Raw genomic sequence first — 16,641 nt, 5'->3', positions numbered from 1 at the left:
ATGAAGGGTCAGAAGATATGGTACTGGGGCCTCTTAGCCTAGGCACAGTCTAATTGAAGGCACTGGTGGTTGGCCACATTACTCTCTAGTTCAGTACAGTCAGACTGATAAAACAGTTTGTGATTTCCCTGTAAACTGTAAAAGCAGATATATCACCAATATTAAAACAAGCAAAACCCAACTCTGTTCTGAGAAACATTTTATGCCATGTTGAAAAGGACTACTGAAGGTTCTGCATCATTTCCCAAAACCGACTAGGACAATAGTGACTCACCAGTTGTTCCTGAACATACACTACAAAATGTTTTAGTCACACAAACCACACTGTGAATCTCTTTGATGAGATATTTTGAAACTTGACAATTCATCCATGTCAGTGCAACACTTTCCATCATCCTTAGCAGGAAATGACCAGTCCACAAAATATTAGGAAATCAATTCTCCATTTGAGGAAGCTCTGGAGTTTGTAAGAGTTGTATGTAATACCTCCAACTGTGTGTTGCAGATCTTCATGATTGGAGTATACAAACCTGTTTCCCAACACTTCAAAACAGTAAGGGATATTTACAACAATAGAGCATTTCCTAACCTTCCAATCAAGCACTGAAAGATGAATTTTAGTGCATTTCCTGAGGATTAAGGAGCAGGTGGTCCAAAGTGCAGTTGAGAGATGCCTTGACGGTATTAATCCCTAGAAAACGTCTTGTTCCAAATTCTTTGTTGCTACTATGAAAACTGAGTGCACAAGGAACACAGATGTAAGGATATTTTATTGTTGATATATTTACCCACACAACAATATAGAGCATTTGAGCATTAATGTATCCTACAGTGGACAACTGGACTGCCTAAATCATATCTCAGCATTCCGTTCATTTGTTTCATAAGTCTCTGAAATGCCTCACTCACTAGAACTGTGCCTGTACCAAACAAGAACTGGACCAGGAGATGCAGGCAAGTACAGGAAGGATTATGGTACTTAATAACATAACCTACTTTTTTTACACCCTAATTTTCAGGAGCACTTTATATTGAGTTTATAAATCACTTCAAATGTCACATCTTTTTGCATTAAAGATTCATTTGGCACAATGCCATGTTCAACTTCATAGACCCCTAACAGCATGGCTAAAATCTAATGACGTAACTAAAGCAGTGTTCCAGAGCACTAAGACAGATAATCAAGAGGAGGAATATTACGAACATTTCACCGTTTCTTCCTAAAATTATCCTCAGATTCCCTTGTTAGTAGTAACTAAATATGTAGAAATGAGATAGGGCCTCAACACAAAAAGTTAGGGAAGAATGTCTAGAAAAATGTGTACATTTCAAGAGGGAAAGTAAGAGAAGATTTCTGCAATGTTAAACACTGTGTAGCACAGCAGTGTAAAACTCTGAGTCACCTGGCACCTGCAGTTATGTATGTGTTGAGGATGGCCTGTTGTAGGCAAATGGGCATAGTCTATGGGGCTGTCCCAAATAAATCGGAATTTGGTCACAGATGCCGCAGAAGACTCGCCTCTGGGCAAAACCCTTCAGAAAGCTGAACCCAATCTTTTTTCTTTTTAGTTTTAAATCTGCATAGGAGAGTTTAGCGCTGAGGGAGGATGCTGGAGTGACAGCTGCAGAGAGGGAAAGATTCTCCTTCTCCACATAACAGGTATAGAACAGGCAAGCTTCCTCACATTGCCCCATCAGTGTGTAGTAGTAGGAGTCCACTTAAAACCATACTGAAGGGAGGTGAGAGGATAGGTCAGTTTCTGTGTCCATTCAACACTTGGCCTCAGTGTTAAGAATGCTAACAAAAGTGCAAATTAGTGTTAACGATGATAGGTTTTGTGTAATTTATTTTTGAGCACCATCAGCATGTACAGGGCTTGCATTCTAAAACAGACAGTATAGTAAGGATATACAATACACTAGCTGACCAATGAGGTCTAATCTCAAAATGGTGCAGAAAAATCTGCCTTTGATGGACTGATTATTACTGAAAGCCTTCAAAGATGTATGATGTTTTATTAAGGGACTGTACGAAGAGAGTAGTAGTAGTTTGGCCAATAAAAAGGGAAAACTCTTCAAAACAGCACATAGCACAAAGGAAGAGGGAGAGGAAAAAACAAAGGGAGCAGGTAACAAAGCTTGGGGTGAAGCAAGAAGAAACAAGAAGAGAGGTACATGCAGGGGAAGACCTGTTCATAGTCCTAAAAGTGGAGACCACAAACATGACCTTGATGAGAAAGGTTATGGGAAGCCACTGCAGGGATTTTAATAGGGGAATTAAATGCTCTCTATCCCATTAGAAATCCTCTGATCCCAAACTGATAACCACTGATAAGAGTTTTACAGGTTTAAAAAAAAAAAAAAGTCCTATTTTAAAGCATCTCTGGGCTTGATTCTGCCTTCCCTGAATACCCAAATCTCAACCTGAACCCAATGGCAGTTTTGGATCCACAAGGAACGAAAAAATCAGGGCTTTTTTGGAGGGAAATAAATAATTGTAAGGAATTGGAAAAAGATACAGGGTCAGACAATGGAAAGTCATGGACACATTTCCTTTCTGGTTAGTTATAATTTCACCCCAGATATCTTGAGTCAGTTACAGACTAATTAAATGGCTTGTAGGAACTCAATCCCATTCTTGATACAAAAACCCTTGTCATGTGTGTGGTAAATATACTCTAAATCTCAGTGTCTTGGCCAAATAATTTAGCCTGAAAACACTCAAAGTAATGAGGCTCCATGCAAGTGCTCAGCTGCAATGTTTATTAAGGTTTTAAAAATCTGTTTTTAAATTACAGAAATGCAGTAAAATTACATCTAGAATGTCTAAATCATCTTTTCAGCCCCTTTGAAGCCTAAGTTCTTGGTGCTGGCACAGCCACTGTTAAGTAAAAGATATACACTTGCCAGGAAAAAAAAGTATAAAAACTACCAGGAGGATTGCTGAAAATATAATTTAAACCGTAACTTGGCAAAGATCACATTTTTAGAGAGTGACTTTTACTACGGTTCTATAAACCCCTGACAAAATGGGTTTATTCTGGCGAGTTCAACATTATCAGCTATAGCACAATAAGCAGGTCTGACAGTAATACAGGAAGTGGAAAGATATAACTGATTTGTTTAATACTGCAGCTATTTCCACTAAAGATTAGCAAAGGACAGGCATCAAAGAAAGATCTAAGCACTGGATATAGTACATATCTTACAGTTTATTTAAATATTTCTGTACCTCAAGCATGAGAAACCAACAAAAACCCACACATGTGTTATATACGTTCAAATCCAAATATAGTCAAGATGAAATTTACCTGGTTTACAAAACACCACAAAATACACAGGGTCACCCAAATTATTGTTCTGTTTATTTTGCCTGCATATCCCTCTCTTTAAAGTTCTCTCTCCCGTGCCCTTTCTGTTACCTTTTCTGGATAGTGTGATTTGACAGTAATGTCTGAGAATGCCACTGCTCCAGAAGGGGGGTAGGGCTGGTATTAGCCGATAAGGATTATATGCAGGACGGCATTGAGGTACTCTCACCTGTATCAGTTTAGAATCCATAAGTGTGACTCCCTGTCTTAGAATAAATTCTAGAACAAGCAGAGGCTATGGTGCTGAAGGCCAGGATGGACAGAACCAGTTAAATTAAACACCCTACCTGTACATTTGACTCGATGAATGTACAAAGACCATCAAAACATTTCAAAACAGAAGTTTGTTTTATTAAATTACTGAGTTTAAAAAAACCCAGAAACAAACAGTCAGGAAATACTTTCACTTCAACACAGAGTTCCTGCTGCAGTGATTTTTCCACCAGTGAAAGTGGATCATCTCTTGGTTCATGGCCACTGAAATGAAGCTAATCCTCTTCTTTCTCTATATAGGATTTTGTGCTAACTCGTGCCATTTGCCTAGCCAAGTAGCGATCCCTTGCTGACACCACTGTCTCTTCACTGCTCCGCTTGGCAAATTTGCTCACACACACAGATTTTTTTTCCACCTGCTCTGCATCTTTTTGCCCTTCCTCTGCATCCTTACCTTTTGGCTCGGGAAATCTTTCAGAGCAAGAGATTCTCTCATCATTACTCTTTCTGTCCTTTGCCTTTGTCTCCTTTTCCTGGTCACACTGTCTGTCTAAGGATCTAGGGCTACTTTGCTTCTTGTCCCTGTCCCTTTCTGAGGCTCGAGGACTACTTTCCTTCCTGTCCCTGTATTTCTTGTCATCTCTCTCTCTCTTTTCCTTCAAATGTTCCTCCTTTTCTCTGCATTTTTCCCCTCTCTCTCTCTCACTGTATCTGTCTTTGCCATTTCTTAGTCGCTCTTTTTCTCGTTCCCTTTCTGAATACTTGTCCTCCCTCTCTTTCCTACCTTCTTTGTCATATCCTTCTCTCTCTTTTCTATCTTTCCCCCTCTGTTTGTCGTCCTGCTCATCCCTCTTTCTGTAGTTATCTTTACTGGTATGATCCCCATATCTCTGTCGGTCTTCCTTTTCCCTCCAACGATCCTTTTCCTGGTTTCTATCTCTTCTCTCATGATCCCTTTCCTTGTGGTGTTCATCTTTTTCTCTTCTACCTGTTCCACTCTCTCCTCTCCTAGGACGATTTATATGGGTTTTTGTGTGGTGACTTCCTTCCTCACTTGAAGACTCTGATGAGCTGGAGTGTTTCCAGCTCCTGTGATGTTTGGAATCCTCCTCACTGCTCTCACGACTTTCCTTCTTTTTAGAACTAGCTCTGCTATTTTTATGATCATCATCACTACTATCACTTTCTAAGTCACTGTCCGCATCTGGGTTATCCTCTTCCTTAGCAGGGGTTCTAAGTCTTGGTCTTTCATCTGGACTTTTGTTTCTTTGGATGGATTCATCTGAATTAATGGTAGGTTTTTCTTCCTTTATCCTAGATTTGTTGTTGTTGTGGGAGGGGAAAAAAAAAGATATTACATAGCCTGCAGTGTCAAACTATTCTGGAGTTTGCGACCTTTTTGTTGGGACTTGAGCAACCCTTAAGAATTGATGCAGCTGAAAATACTAAGCAACCAAATCTGGTCCAGTATTCCGGTTCTAATATTCCAACTCTGAGGGATTTGTACTGAAAGTTTGCATCAGGTTCTTTGGTACTGTACATGTCCTAAAAAACAGCTGCTCTGATTTTCAACACACTGAAAAAGTAGGCTTTGAATTTCAAGAATGAGTAAAGTTTTACAACTCTAGCATCCTTTTTTAAAGGACAGGACACAGCTTTGTATCCTGGTAATATTATCTACATGACACACCCTTTCCTAAGTGGCTCACAACCCTACCCATGCCATATAGTTACATATGAAGAAGAGGAGGGATTTTTTTTTTTCGTGTCTGAGAGTTACAAATACAACTGTCATTATTTTAGTAATAGCTGTAAACAGAACTCCTCATCCTAAACATGTGTCTTCATAAGATACTACAAGTTTTAAATTGCAACACAATAATCCTGACTCGTTCTGTGCTTGTTGACTAGGATCTCACTCTTGTGGTTAAACTGACACTAGCATCTTGCTACAGTTCTTAACTTGTTAAATATAATCAAACAGGAAACGTGGGACAAACTCTTCGATATCAAACTTGGACAATGCCCAAAAGTGTTACAATACCTCAGTCTTTTTTTACTTTTGAATTTTAAATTCCATAGCCCACGTCTGTTTTCACTAATCATGTAGCTACAGCAACTGTCTGTGGTAAATTCTCCTTGGGAATCAGTGGACCATCTGGTTAGGCTGAAAGTTTGATCCGTGGTTTAAAGCATGGTTATTCTTGGAAAAATGACTAAAAATTACACTGTAGTATTCCATAGTTGTTCTCTTTCAATGATCTTCCAGCTCTAAATGATGAAGTTTATAAGTCAAAGGTGAAATTTCTGTTTGGCAGTGCTACAAATTCTGTCTGACATCTGAAAATCTAGATGTTTTCTTTCTGTACCTTACACCAGCATAAGGGAAAAAAAAATCCACAAAAATCTACAACTCGGCTGACAGTTTTGTTGGATTCAGCAGAATAGATTCCTACTTATCTTCCCATAGATTAATTAGTTCTATAGGACTCAGAGCAACAAAACTTGTTTCTAGTCAATAATTATGATCTGAACACCCAAAAAGCAGATACACTGGCTAAGAAGCCACCATTCTGAAAGTCACTTTTCTGAACATAACTGCACTTAAATACAGCAATTTTAAACTGAGAGAATTGTTCAAGCAAATACAATACCAAGTGGGTTAATCACTACTGCCATTGCTTCATAAATCAGACAATAACATATGGATGGCTTCATAAACAGGCAAATGTGAAAAGCACAGTTCATTTTACTATTACAGAAGATGAGTTTTGTTGGTACTCTTAAGATATACACTTTGCTGGTGAAACTTAAGCTTGATACAGAGCTGCTTTAGAAGAGCATACTGTTGTAGCAGCTGGTTCTATAAATCTTAGAGTGCCAAACAACAGCAGCCCTAACTTGTCCATTTTATATCCGACTGATGGAGGTATGCTGGTCTAAGTATGCTGACCTCCTGCTAGGTTTTCCCCTAATTTTCCCTATTTCTGAGATTGTGGCACAGCCTCACAATAAATATAGGCCAGAAGTCCTGTCTCTCAGTAGGAGGAGTAGCTCTAAAGTGATAACCTTCCTCACTTTAAACGAAGAACTAATTTGAGATTCCTTTCAATTTCAGTCCCAGGAAGCCTCCTGATTGAAGGTAATATTCATAGTCTTAGGATACAGAACATACACCTGATCACTGAAGACTTTCTAAGGTCCCAACAAATTAGTTTTAACCTGGATAAAGTGCCTTGAGTGGTCATTGGTTGCTATAAAGCCTTCAGTAAAATTAAAAAACCCAGCCAGCATCTCAGCCAGAGACGACCCAACTGTGTTCTTTCTATATTGGCCCAAAAACACAATGGCATTTAATTATTTTGTTGTACACAGTACATGTAAAATTTAAAATATTCCCAATGGACTTGCTGTACATCTGATTGCTTCCTTTTGTCATGAGTATTAAGCCAATCAAGAAAACTGAAGGTTTTTTTTCATATTTATGGTTAAATGCTGCCAGCTACAAAGACAGAGACTCACTGGTTCCAATTTTCCAGTGGGTGATAAAATGAAGTTGCACAACCATTAAATATCATTATCCACCTGAGCCCAAAACTATCTTCTTCTTGCTCTGCCTCTGGTAGCAAAGCTTTTGGTTTAATGTGGCTTATTAAGATGTATACAATGTCAAATTAAAAAAACTAGCTTAGAATAATGCTAGAATGTATTACCAGCGTAAGTATCCCCTTAACCCTAACCCTTCTCCTATTCTATACTTTCACCCAAGGATGATGATTTTTCATTTTCCAAAGAATGGTGTAGTCAACTCTCGAAAGCAAGCTCCTCCCCAACCAGTGCTTTGGTACGGCCTTCCTTCTTACTATGATTCTAGTGACACTGGGAATTATGAACAGCATGAAGAAACTATACATATAAAGTCCTTCTGGAACTATGTCCTACCTGGCTTCACGGAGGCTGCATTTGGGCACCTCTTCTTCCCCCACTGTCTGGTTTAAAAGATGTCTGTAAAATCCACTGAGATCTTTCTGTTTTGTTACATCCAGGCATGCTAAAGGAAGGAAAATAAGAATGATGTTAGTTTCATGAACATTAACCAGACCCTATTGACACATGGTAAACCCATAATCCAGAAAGAGATGCTCAGGACATTTTGAACATGTAGAAGAAAGCAAGCCAACCAGACTTGATTATTTTCCATTCTGGTTACTGCTTTCAGGCTAAAACCAGCTCTCTTAATCTCTGGGACACGTGACTGTAAATCTGGCATGAGAATTGCTACTAATATTGCCACAGACTCTTCCTCAGCAACACGGACTCACTAGTCTCCTTTAACAGCCTCCCCTTTCCAGGTGCAAAAATCATACAACCAGTACTGATGTGAGTGAGGTTCCACTCTATTTCCTCACACCCCACAGCAATCTGCCAGGGTAAACTACAGTCACAAAGTGCACTCTCATTGAGTTCAGTGTGTTATTCTCTGCTCTTCCTTCACAGTAAGTAGTTATAATTCCATACCTTTCATCACCATGTATTTTTGACAGCTTTCCATGCCCCCACCTTTAGTCCTGCCCTCTCTTTGCCCATTGAGTTGGCTGTATGGTTTTGGAAGTCCCACCTACCCTTTCCAGGGCCCCTAGGGATAATTTTTAACAGATGCATTTTTGGTGCTATTGGCCATTTTGAAAAAAAATATATTAAAATGTATTTAACTTATCCTTACTGGAAACGTTAAAAATAAATGAATGAATATAGATTTTGTACCTTTTTTCATTTTAAGAGGGAAATATACTTTTTACTCAGTCAGTTTTACTGGGATAGGAAAAAAGGATGTGTGTTAACACACACACACACACGTACGTATTAGTGATATACAGAGAAAATATAATGGTTGCATGTGTATTAGGCATAGTAGTTCTACAGCCAGCAGCTTTCAGAGTTGTCCAAGAAAGTTTTACATATAATCAAAAGGTATCAACATCTTTGTCGAGCTATGTGCAAAACTATTATTTTTGTTGATTTTATTTTTCATCTTCACATTGAAGCAGTCCAAAAGAATTAATTTTTCTGTGCTTATAAAAAACTTTACATGGCATGGTATACCTTGTACACAAACTGTAACACCTAGCACTCCTCTCCTAACACTCATAAACATTTGGTTTTGTTTTAACCAAAGAGGAAAAGGTCTAGTGAATTAAAAACTACAATACAGTGTTTGAGAGAGAAGGTGGGTAAAGTAGAATCTTTTACTGGAACAATTTCTGTCACCAACAGAACCTGGTCCAATAAAAGATATGACCTCACCCACCTTGTCTCTCTCATATCCTGGGACTGACATTGCTACAACAACACGGCATAATACAACGTTTAACAGATATACTATCTTAATTTTTTTTTTAAAATTACCATTGGCTTCTTTTTAAAATTTTGCCTAAATAAATTAATTCCAAAACATGAAAACAAAAAACTGTAAAAACAGTCTACAGGGATAATTTACAAAATGTGGACAAAGTTTAGGCTCCAGAGAATATCAATATACAAAATCCTCCTTTACAGAGGTGGACTAAAATTTAAATTTAAAAAGACAAGTAATAGCTTTTTATCTGATTGAAGACTGAGATAAAGTCAGCAACTGACATACCCTCTCACCCTGCCTGTCCTCATGACTACCCCTCCAGGTGCAGCCTGGGCAATTAATTGGCCCATCTAATCACCTTCACCTCACACAAGACCTGAAGAGGTTGACACCCCATCACAATGACTCAAATGGAAGATCCTCCTTACCTAGGGAGGGAGACATGAAACTATTGTCTAGAGGACATGCCGTTTGAGAAAGCCTGTTAATTAAAGCCTGGTATACCATTGGCATAACCAGTGTTTGAAACACTGGAACTATGCCATGACAGCAGGACAACAGGGGTTCACTGCTGCTGATGTGCCAAGAGTATATTTGTGTCTTTGTTTTCCACAACTTCACAATACTTTAAAAACATAAAGTAGAGAAAGTAAATGAGGAAATCTTATTTACCCCTTCTCATAACACAAGAACTAGGGGGAACCAAATGAAATTAATTGGCAGCAAGTTTAAAACAAATAAAAGGAAGTATTTCTTCACACAAAGCACAGTCAATCTGTGGAACTCTTTGCCAGAGGATGTTATGAAGGCCAAGACTATAACAGGGTCCAAAAAAGAATGAGATAAGTTCATGGAGGATAGGTCCATCAATGGCTATTAGTCAGGATAAGCAGGGATGGTGTCCCTAGCCTCTGTTTGCCAGAAGCTGGGAATGGGCAACAGGGTTGGACCACTTGATGATTCCCTGTTCTGTTCATTCCCTCTGGGGCATCTGGCATTGGCCACTGCTGGAAGACAGGATACTGGGCTACACTGACATTTGGTCTGACCCAGTATGGCCATTCTTTTCTTCTTATGTAGAAGATGGCAGTTTTAGATATTAACTAAAAGAGTCAGGAAAAGAGTGCACGATAGAGTTGGAGGATATGTTTTTTTAAAGATAACTAAAAAGTCAGGAAAAGGGGCAAGGAGAGTGTGGCGGTATCAGACTAGTTAAAATACCACCCTGGCTTACACAGGAAGTGAAGGAGGTTATAAAAATTATAAACAAAAACAAAGGGAAGAAAGAGGATGCTGATAATAATGAATATAAATCAGAGGCCACGAATTACAGAAAATTTGTAAGGGAAGTAAAAAGACAAAGGATAAATCTATAGCCAGCAGATTTAAGAACACTAAGGATTTTTTTGGTATATTTGGAACACAAAAAATTCTTACAATGGTATTGGTCCTTTACTAGATGGAAATGGTAGAATTGTCAATAATAATGTAGAAAATGCAGAAGTGTTAAATAAATATTTCTTTTTGGTATTTGGGGAAAACAAGTCGATGTAGTCATAATACAGGATGATAATAAAACGCTTTCCATTCCAACAGTAACTCAGGAGGATGCTAAACATCAGCAACGAATGTTAGACATTTTAAAAATCAGAAAGTCTAGATAACTTACACCTAAGAGCTTAAAAGGGCTGGCGAAGGAGCTTGCTGGACTGTTAGTGCTGTATTTGGCACTGGTACAACCACACCTGAAATACTGTGTCCAGTTCTGGTGCCCATAATTCAAGAAGGATGTTGATAAATTGCAAAAGGTTCAGAGAAAAGGCACGAGAATGATTAAAGGATTAGAAAACATGCCTTATAATGATAAGCTAAATAGACTGAGCTCCTCGAGTCTAAGAGATGGTTAAGTGGTGAGTTGTCCATAATTTATTAAGTACCTATATGAGAACGAAAATGTGATAATGGGCTCTTCAACCTAGCAGAGAAAAGTACAACAAGATCCAATGGCTGAAAGTTGAAAGCTAGATAAATTCAGTCTGTAAATTTTTAACAGAGAGAGTAATTAACCACTGGAACTCTCTACTGAGGGTCATAGTGGATCCGCCATCACCGGCGATTTTAAAATCAAAACTGGATGTTTTTCTAAAAGATCTTCTCTAGTTCAAACAGGAATTAATTCTGGGATGTTTTATGGTCTGTATTATACAGAAGGTCAACTAGATGGTCACAATGCTCTCTGTGCTTTTGGCCTTACAATCTATGAATACGTATGTATTAACATTTGTTTATTCCTCTGTCATTAAGACGTTATACAATTATTTAATGGCTTTATTTAGAATTGTACTAACTGTATAAAAATAATATTTCCCTCTTAAAATATGGAAGACATTACATTGACATGTATTCATTTATTTTCAATAGTTCTAGTAGAGAAAAATACATTTTAAAAGTATTTCCTCGCCCCCATGACATGTGTCCAAAAATGATAGTTAGGGGCCCTGGAAAGGTTGGAAAGGATAAAAAAGATGCTCAAAACCATGTGGCCAACTCACTGGACAAAAGAGGAGAAAATAAAAGGTGAGGGCAGGAGGCATGGAAAACTGTCAAAAATACATGGATGGTTAATCCAGTCTCAGCATAGGCAGTAAACTAAATTACTTCTTGATGTCCCTTCCAGCCCTACATTTCTGTTACTACTACAGAACCCCATAGAATCATAGAATATCAGGGTTGGAAGGGACCTCAGGACGTCATCTAGTCCAACCCCCTGCTCAAAGCAGGACCAATCCCCATCTAAATCATCCCAGCCAGGGCTTTGTCAAGCCTGACCTTAAAAACCTCTCAGGAAGGAGATTCCACCACCTCCCTAGGTAACCCATTCCAGTGCTTCACCACCCTCCTAATGAAAAAGTTTTTCTTAATATCCAACCTAAACCTCCCCCACTGCAACTTGAGACCATTACTCCTTGTTCTGTCATCTGCTACCACTGAGAACAGTCTAGAGCCATCCTCTTTGGAACCCCCTTTCAGGTAGCTGAAAGCAGCTATCAAATCCCCCTCATTCTTCTCTTCTGCAGACTAAACAATCCCAGTTCCCTCAGCCTCTCCTCATAAGTCATGTGTTCCAGTCCCCTAATCATTTTTGTTGTCCTCCGCTGGACGCTTTCCAATTTTTCCACATCCTTTTTGTAGTGTGGGGCGCAAAACTGGACACAGTACTCCAGATGAGGCCTCACCAACGTCGAATAGAGGGGAACGATCACGTCCCTCGATCTACTGGCAATGCCCCTACTTATACAGTCCAAAATGCAGTTAGCCTTCTTGGCAACAAGGGCACACTGACTCTCATCCAGCTTCTCGTCCACTGTAACCCCCAGGTCCTTTTCTGCAGAACTGCTGCCTAGCCATTCGGTCCCTAGTCTGCAGCGGTGCATGGGATTCTTCCGTCTTAAGTCCAGGACTCTGCACTTGTCTTTGCTGAACTGCATCAGATTTCTTTTGGCCCAATCCTCTAATTTGTCTAGGTCCCTCTGTATCCTATCCCTACCCTCCAGTCTATCTACCACTCCACTGTTTTCTCTTCATCCACAGAGCCAGTTATCTCGTCATAGAAGGCAATTAGATTAGTCAGGCATGACTTGCCCTTGGTGAATCCATGCTGACTGTTCCTGATCACTTTCCTCTCCTTTCCATCTACAACCTAATTCGGAGTGTCACGGAGTGTGGGGGAGTCCAGGCCCTGCACCCCTCTTCCTGGGATCCACTAAGACTCTCAGCCAGCCAGTAAAACAGAAGGTTTATTGGACAACAGGAACACAGTCCAAAACAGAGCTTGTGGGTACAACCAGGACCACTCAGTCACGTCCTTCTGGGGGAGCAGGGAGCTTAGACCCCAGCCCTGGGGTTCCCTGTGTTCCTCTCCCCAGCCCCAAACTGAACTAAACCCACCCAGCAGGTTCCCTGCTGCAGCCTCTGTTCACATTCCTGGGCAGAGGTGTTACCTCCCCCTCCCCCTCCTGGCTCAGGTGACAGACTCTCAGGTCTCCCATCCCCAGGGCACATTCCCAGGTCAACACTTCCCCCTCCCTGCTGAGTCACATCCTCACAGGAGACCAGGATGAAAACTCTATCACACCTATGACCACTATCTGTAATAGCAAAAGGCCACACTTTCCTTTTGAGGGAGAGTCAGATTGGTTCAGTGTAAATCTCACCCTCCAGGGCTGCTTCCTTTTTTTCTCTTTCCTCCTCCTCAGCCCTTTCTTGCAGTTTCTTCTTATAGGCTGATGTCACAAAGGCCTCTTTGTCATCAAACTCTCCCCCTTCCATTTCACGCTCCTTCTGAATTTTTTTTTCCATTCTTTTTTCCTGCTCCTGCTTTCTTACCTCAGCTGCTTTGAGGATATTTTGGATGTATTTGGGCTAAGGTGGAGAAAAAAAGAGTAATGAGATGGAATCAAGGTGGCTGAGAAAAGACAAATTAGAGTTGCTAAGTACACTAAAAAATCAGTTTTTAAATGGAACAAAAATGGCAGTAGCCAGCCCAGCTGGTTTATACTGTTGCCACTGCTGGGACAATTATCTCAATGAACTAATACAAACATTTTTCAGCTCCAGATCATGGGAATTTTCTCCTCATTAATGAAACAGTTGCATTCAACAAAATCTGAGCCTAGCTTCAAGTGGTGTACTGCTGCTCAGACTGAGATCAAATGCTTTCAATACAACCTTTCTTCCAGCAGTTTTCTGTCTTGTGATAGTTCTCTCCCTCTTCAACTTGCTGTAAGGGAATGGGAGGCATTCTTCATTTAGACCTATCATAGCCTGACAAACACTCCATTACCAAATGCAATGAGCAATAATGAAAATGTGATTTGTCACGATAATTCAGCCATTTTCTAGAATAAGGAATTGGGCTGTAGAAATTGGTTCACATGTTACAGTTGAAATGTAGTTACTTTAGCTTCTTGACAGACCCTACAGCAGCTGACTAGTGAGAGGCATACTCATTGCTACAAAATTTGGTCAGGTTGCCCAAAGACAGCCCTTCCCCCGTTCAGTTGGGTTGCCTGTTTCGGAATTAGTAGTAGCAGCACTGTTGTAGTGACTAAAGGCGCTATCAGGACTATCCCATTGTAACAGGCTCTCTAGCAATTCACGTGGTCCTTGTCCCACAGAACTTATGGGTGGGAAGCTATGCAGACCTGTTGTCCTTCCAATCAACGACAGAATGAAATGGGACTAGAGTCCTGAAATATTTGATGAACTACCAGTTTTACAACACCTTACAACTACCAGTCTTACAACATCACAATTTTATATAACACAATTTTGAGCACAACACTTGTGGGCCCTGCTACAGAATGAACAACGGGTTACTAGGATATCAAAAAACTTAGTAAAATCAGTTAAATAGCCATGGTTATTCCCAGCATACAGAGGTAACACAGACAGCATACATTTTCAGTTATGGACCTTTTTGTCATCTTTTCCAGAGAGTACTTTGGCATTACTTTCTTTCTTCTGCTGCTGCATTTCATCATAAATACTGTCATATTCATACACTGTGGAGTCTTCTGCCAAGGCCTTCTGAATCTCAAGTTTGGTCTTAAAAAAAAAGAGAAACACAGACCAATGAAGCCTGCAACTTTAAGCTTTTAAAACTTTTTATTCATATATTTTGCTTTAACTACATTAGTTCATTATATAAATCTACTACAAAACTGAACATAAATTCACCATAACTCCATATACAAAGTCCTTTGTTTGGTATCAGAATTAAAAATAAGAGTAATTATAAGAAGAAGGATATTTAGGAGATAAGGAATAGAATACAATGAGAAAACATAATAATTACAGCAATTAAGCTATTATGGATCCTGCTTAGGGGAGAATTACCCATCAAATAATATCCCTAGCTCAGATTCAATGGGATTTTTTTAAATAAATACAAATAATAAAAAGTTTAGCCAATTTATCCATCTATTTTTCTACATAGTTTTCTCTAAATATACTGCTATAGGTCATCTACAGAACTTTATCCCATGCACTTTACTTCCTATAAATAACCTTGTATTATGTTTCGGCTAAGTGTAATTGTTTTCCTATAGTTGGGTCTCTTTACAGAAGTATCATATTCCTCCTGGACAACTTTCCAAGAGTCTTCCAATACAAGACTCATTGTTGGTAAGAACTCCATTATACAAGAACTCAACACTTTATCATCTTTAATTTCCTTAAAATATTACATTCTCCCTCCAAAAAAAAGTTGTTTAAAATATTCATTCAATAAAGCATCACTACATTCTACATCACAGAAATAAATGCAACTTCTCGTGGTTTTACGGTGTGTGTATTTGTTGTAAACTACATTCAGCTCTATGGAAACTTCAGTTACAAAGTTTGCATTAGGCTATTTTTCAGCTGCTCCTGGACAAAGCCAAAGAATTGCAAGAACAGTCTTGTTCAGAAAAGTGGAATAATTTAATACACCCATAGAAACATGAAAGTTAAAAATCAGCTAGGGGAAGACTCCTACTTCACATTTGCTAAATTGGAACACAAAAAATTGGCACTAGAGAATTCTAAATCTGTTTTTAAAGAAGTCTTGCATTGCAGATGGGATGCAGAAAATCACCATGATTGAGTGAATTTTTAAACATAAGTTCTAAATGTGAAGGACTTGCGCACATGCAGCATGTGTGGCAATGCATTCTGGGATGTACTGATGCATGGAGTACTGGGAGTAAAGGGGACTGGCCAAACTAGTTACAAACGCATGGTTAAGAAGGGAGTCTTCTTACCCACACTGAAAAAAAAAAACAAAAAACTGTGTGTTGATTACAAGACGACAGCCAGCCTAGATTGCTGGCAAGGTCAAAACATCGTTAGCTGGCATGGTTACTAATGATAGCAATTTCTTACTTTGTTATATGCATGAGGACTCCCACACCACAACTTACTTGCTTCATTACTTGCTTTTTTAATGCTTCTTTTTGTAGACTCTCACCCACAGATGCCTATTAAAAGATATTATTAGCAATAAAATTAGATTATTGTGTTTACACAGGTTATACTGGGTTTTATTTTTCTAACATTATAATAATCCATAGCTTATTTTTTTAATAAAGTGGTTTCACTGTATTATTATTATAACTTTTACAGCTTTTTTCTGAGGAGTTGTAAGAAACAAACTGAAACTTAATTAACAAACATAAAATAGATCAGTGCATTGTACCACGGAAAGAAACTATCCCAAATTAGTATAGAAATAATAATCAGTTTTACAACACAATTTCCAAGAAAATTACCTCACCAAAGAACAATACAATTTGGTTCAATTCAACAAAATAAGCAATCTCTGTTCAAGAGATACTTGCAAGTGTAATACCACAGGGCGCTGGAGTACTGATTGTGTGTATGTGTTACATATAAAAAAATTATCTGTGTTGAGGTATATTAGCAGAGCAGTGGTGCGAGAACCCAAGACTGAAATAGCAAGAGGTAATACAGATCAGACTGAAATGCACTGGCAGTGATATAGAGGGAAGCTTAAACCGTGACTACTCACACTATGATCCGAAAAAGGAGTACTTGTGGCACCTTAGAGACTAAAATTTATTTGAGCATAAGCTTTCGTGAGCTACAGCTCACTTCATCAGATTTGTTCTCTAAGGTGCCACAAGTACTCCTTTTCTTTTC

The 16,641-nt window shown here is 39.0% G+C and overlaps 1 protein-coding gene across 5 annotated transcripts in view; it reads right to left on the bottom strand.

Moving 5' to 3' along the window:
- Positions 1-3,700: 3,700 nt before the first annotated feature.
- NSRP1 (nuclear speckle splicing regulatory protein 1) overlaps positions 3,701-16,641 on the bottom strand; it is a 33,001-nt gene continuing 20,060 nt past the window's right edge. For all 5 annotated transcript variants that reach the window (XM_073315666.1, XM_073315663.1, XM_073315665.1 and 2 more), the window contains 5 exons: positions 15,903-15,959; positions 14,416-14,547; positions 13,155-13,362; positions 7,527-7,635; positions 3,701-4,898 (listed from right to left, as the gene is read on the bottom strand). In XM_073315666.1, the coding sequence (XP_073171767.1) occupies positions 3,860-4,898; positions 7,527-7,635; positions 13,155-13,362; positions 14,416-14,547; positions 15,903-15,959 (1,545 nt within the window). In that variant the 3' untranslated portion in view covers positions 3,701-3,859. The remainder of the gene's footprint in view (positions 4,899-7,526; positions 7,636-13,154; positions 13,363-14,415; positions 14,548-15,902; positions 15,960-16,641) is intronic.

This window comes from Lepidochelys kempii, chromosome 17 (assembly GCF_965140265.1).
Source record: "Lepidochelys kempii isolate rLepKem1 chromosome 17, rLepKem1.hap2, whole genome shotgun sequence".
Taxonomy (NCBI): Eukaryota; Metazoa; Chordata; order Testudines; family Cheloniidae; genus Lepidochelys; species Lepidochelys kempii.
The sequence above is the reverse complement of the archived record's forward strand: the minus strand, read 5'-3'. Positions and strand labels throughout refer to the sequence as shown.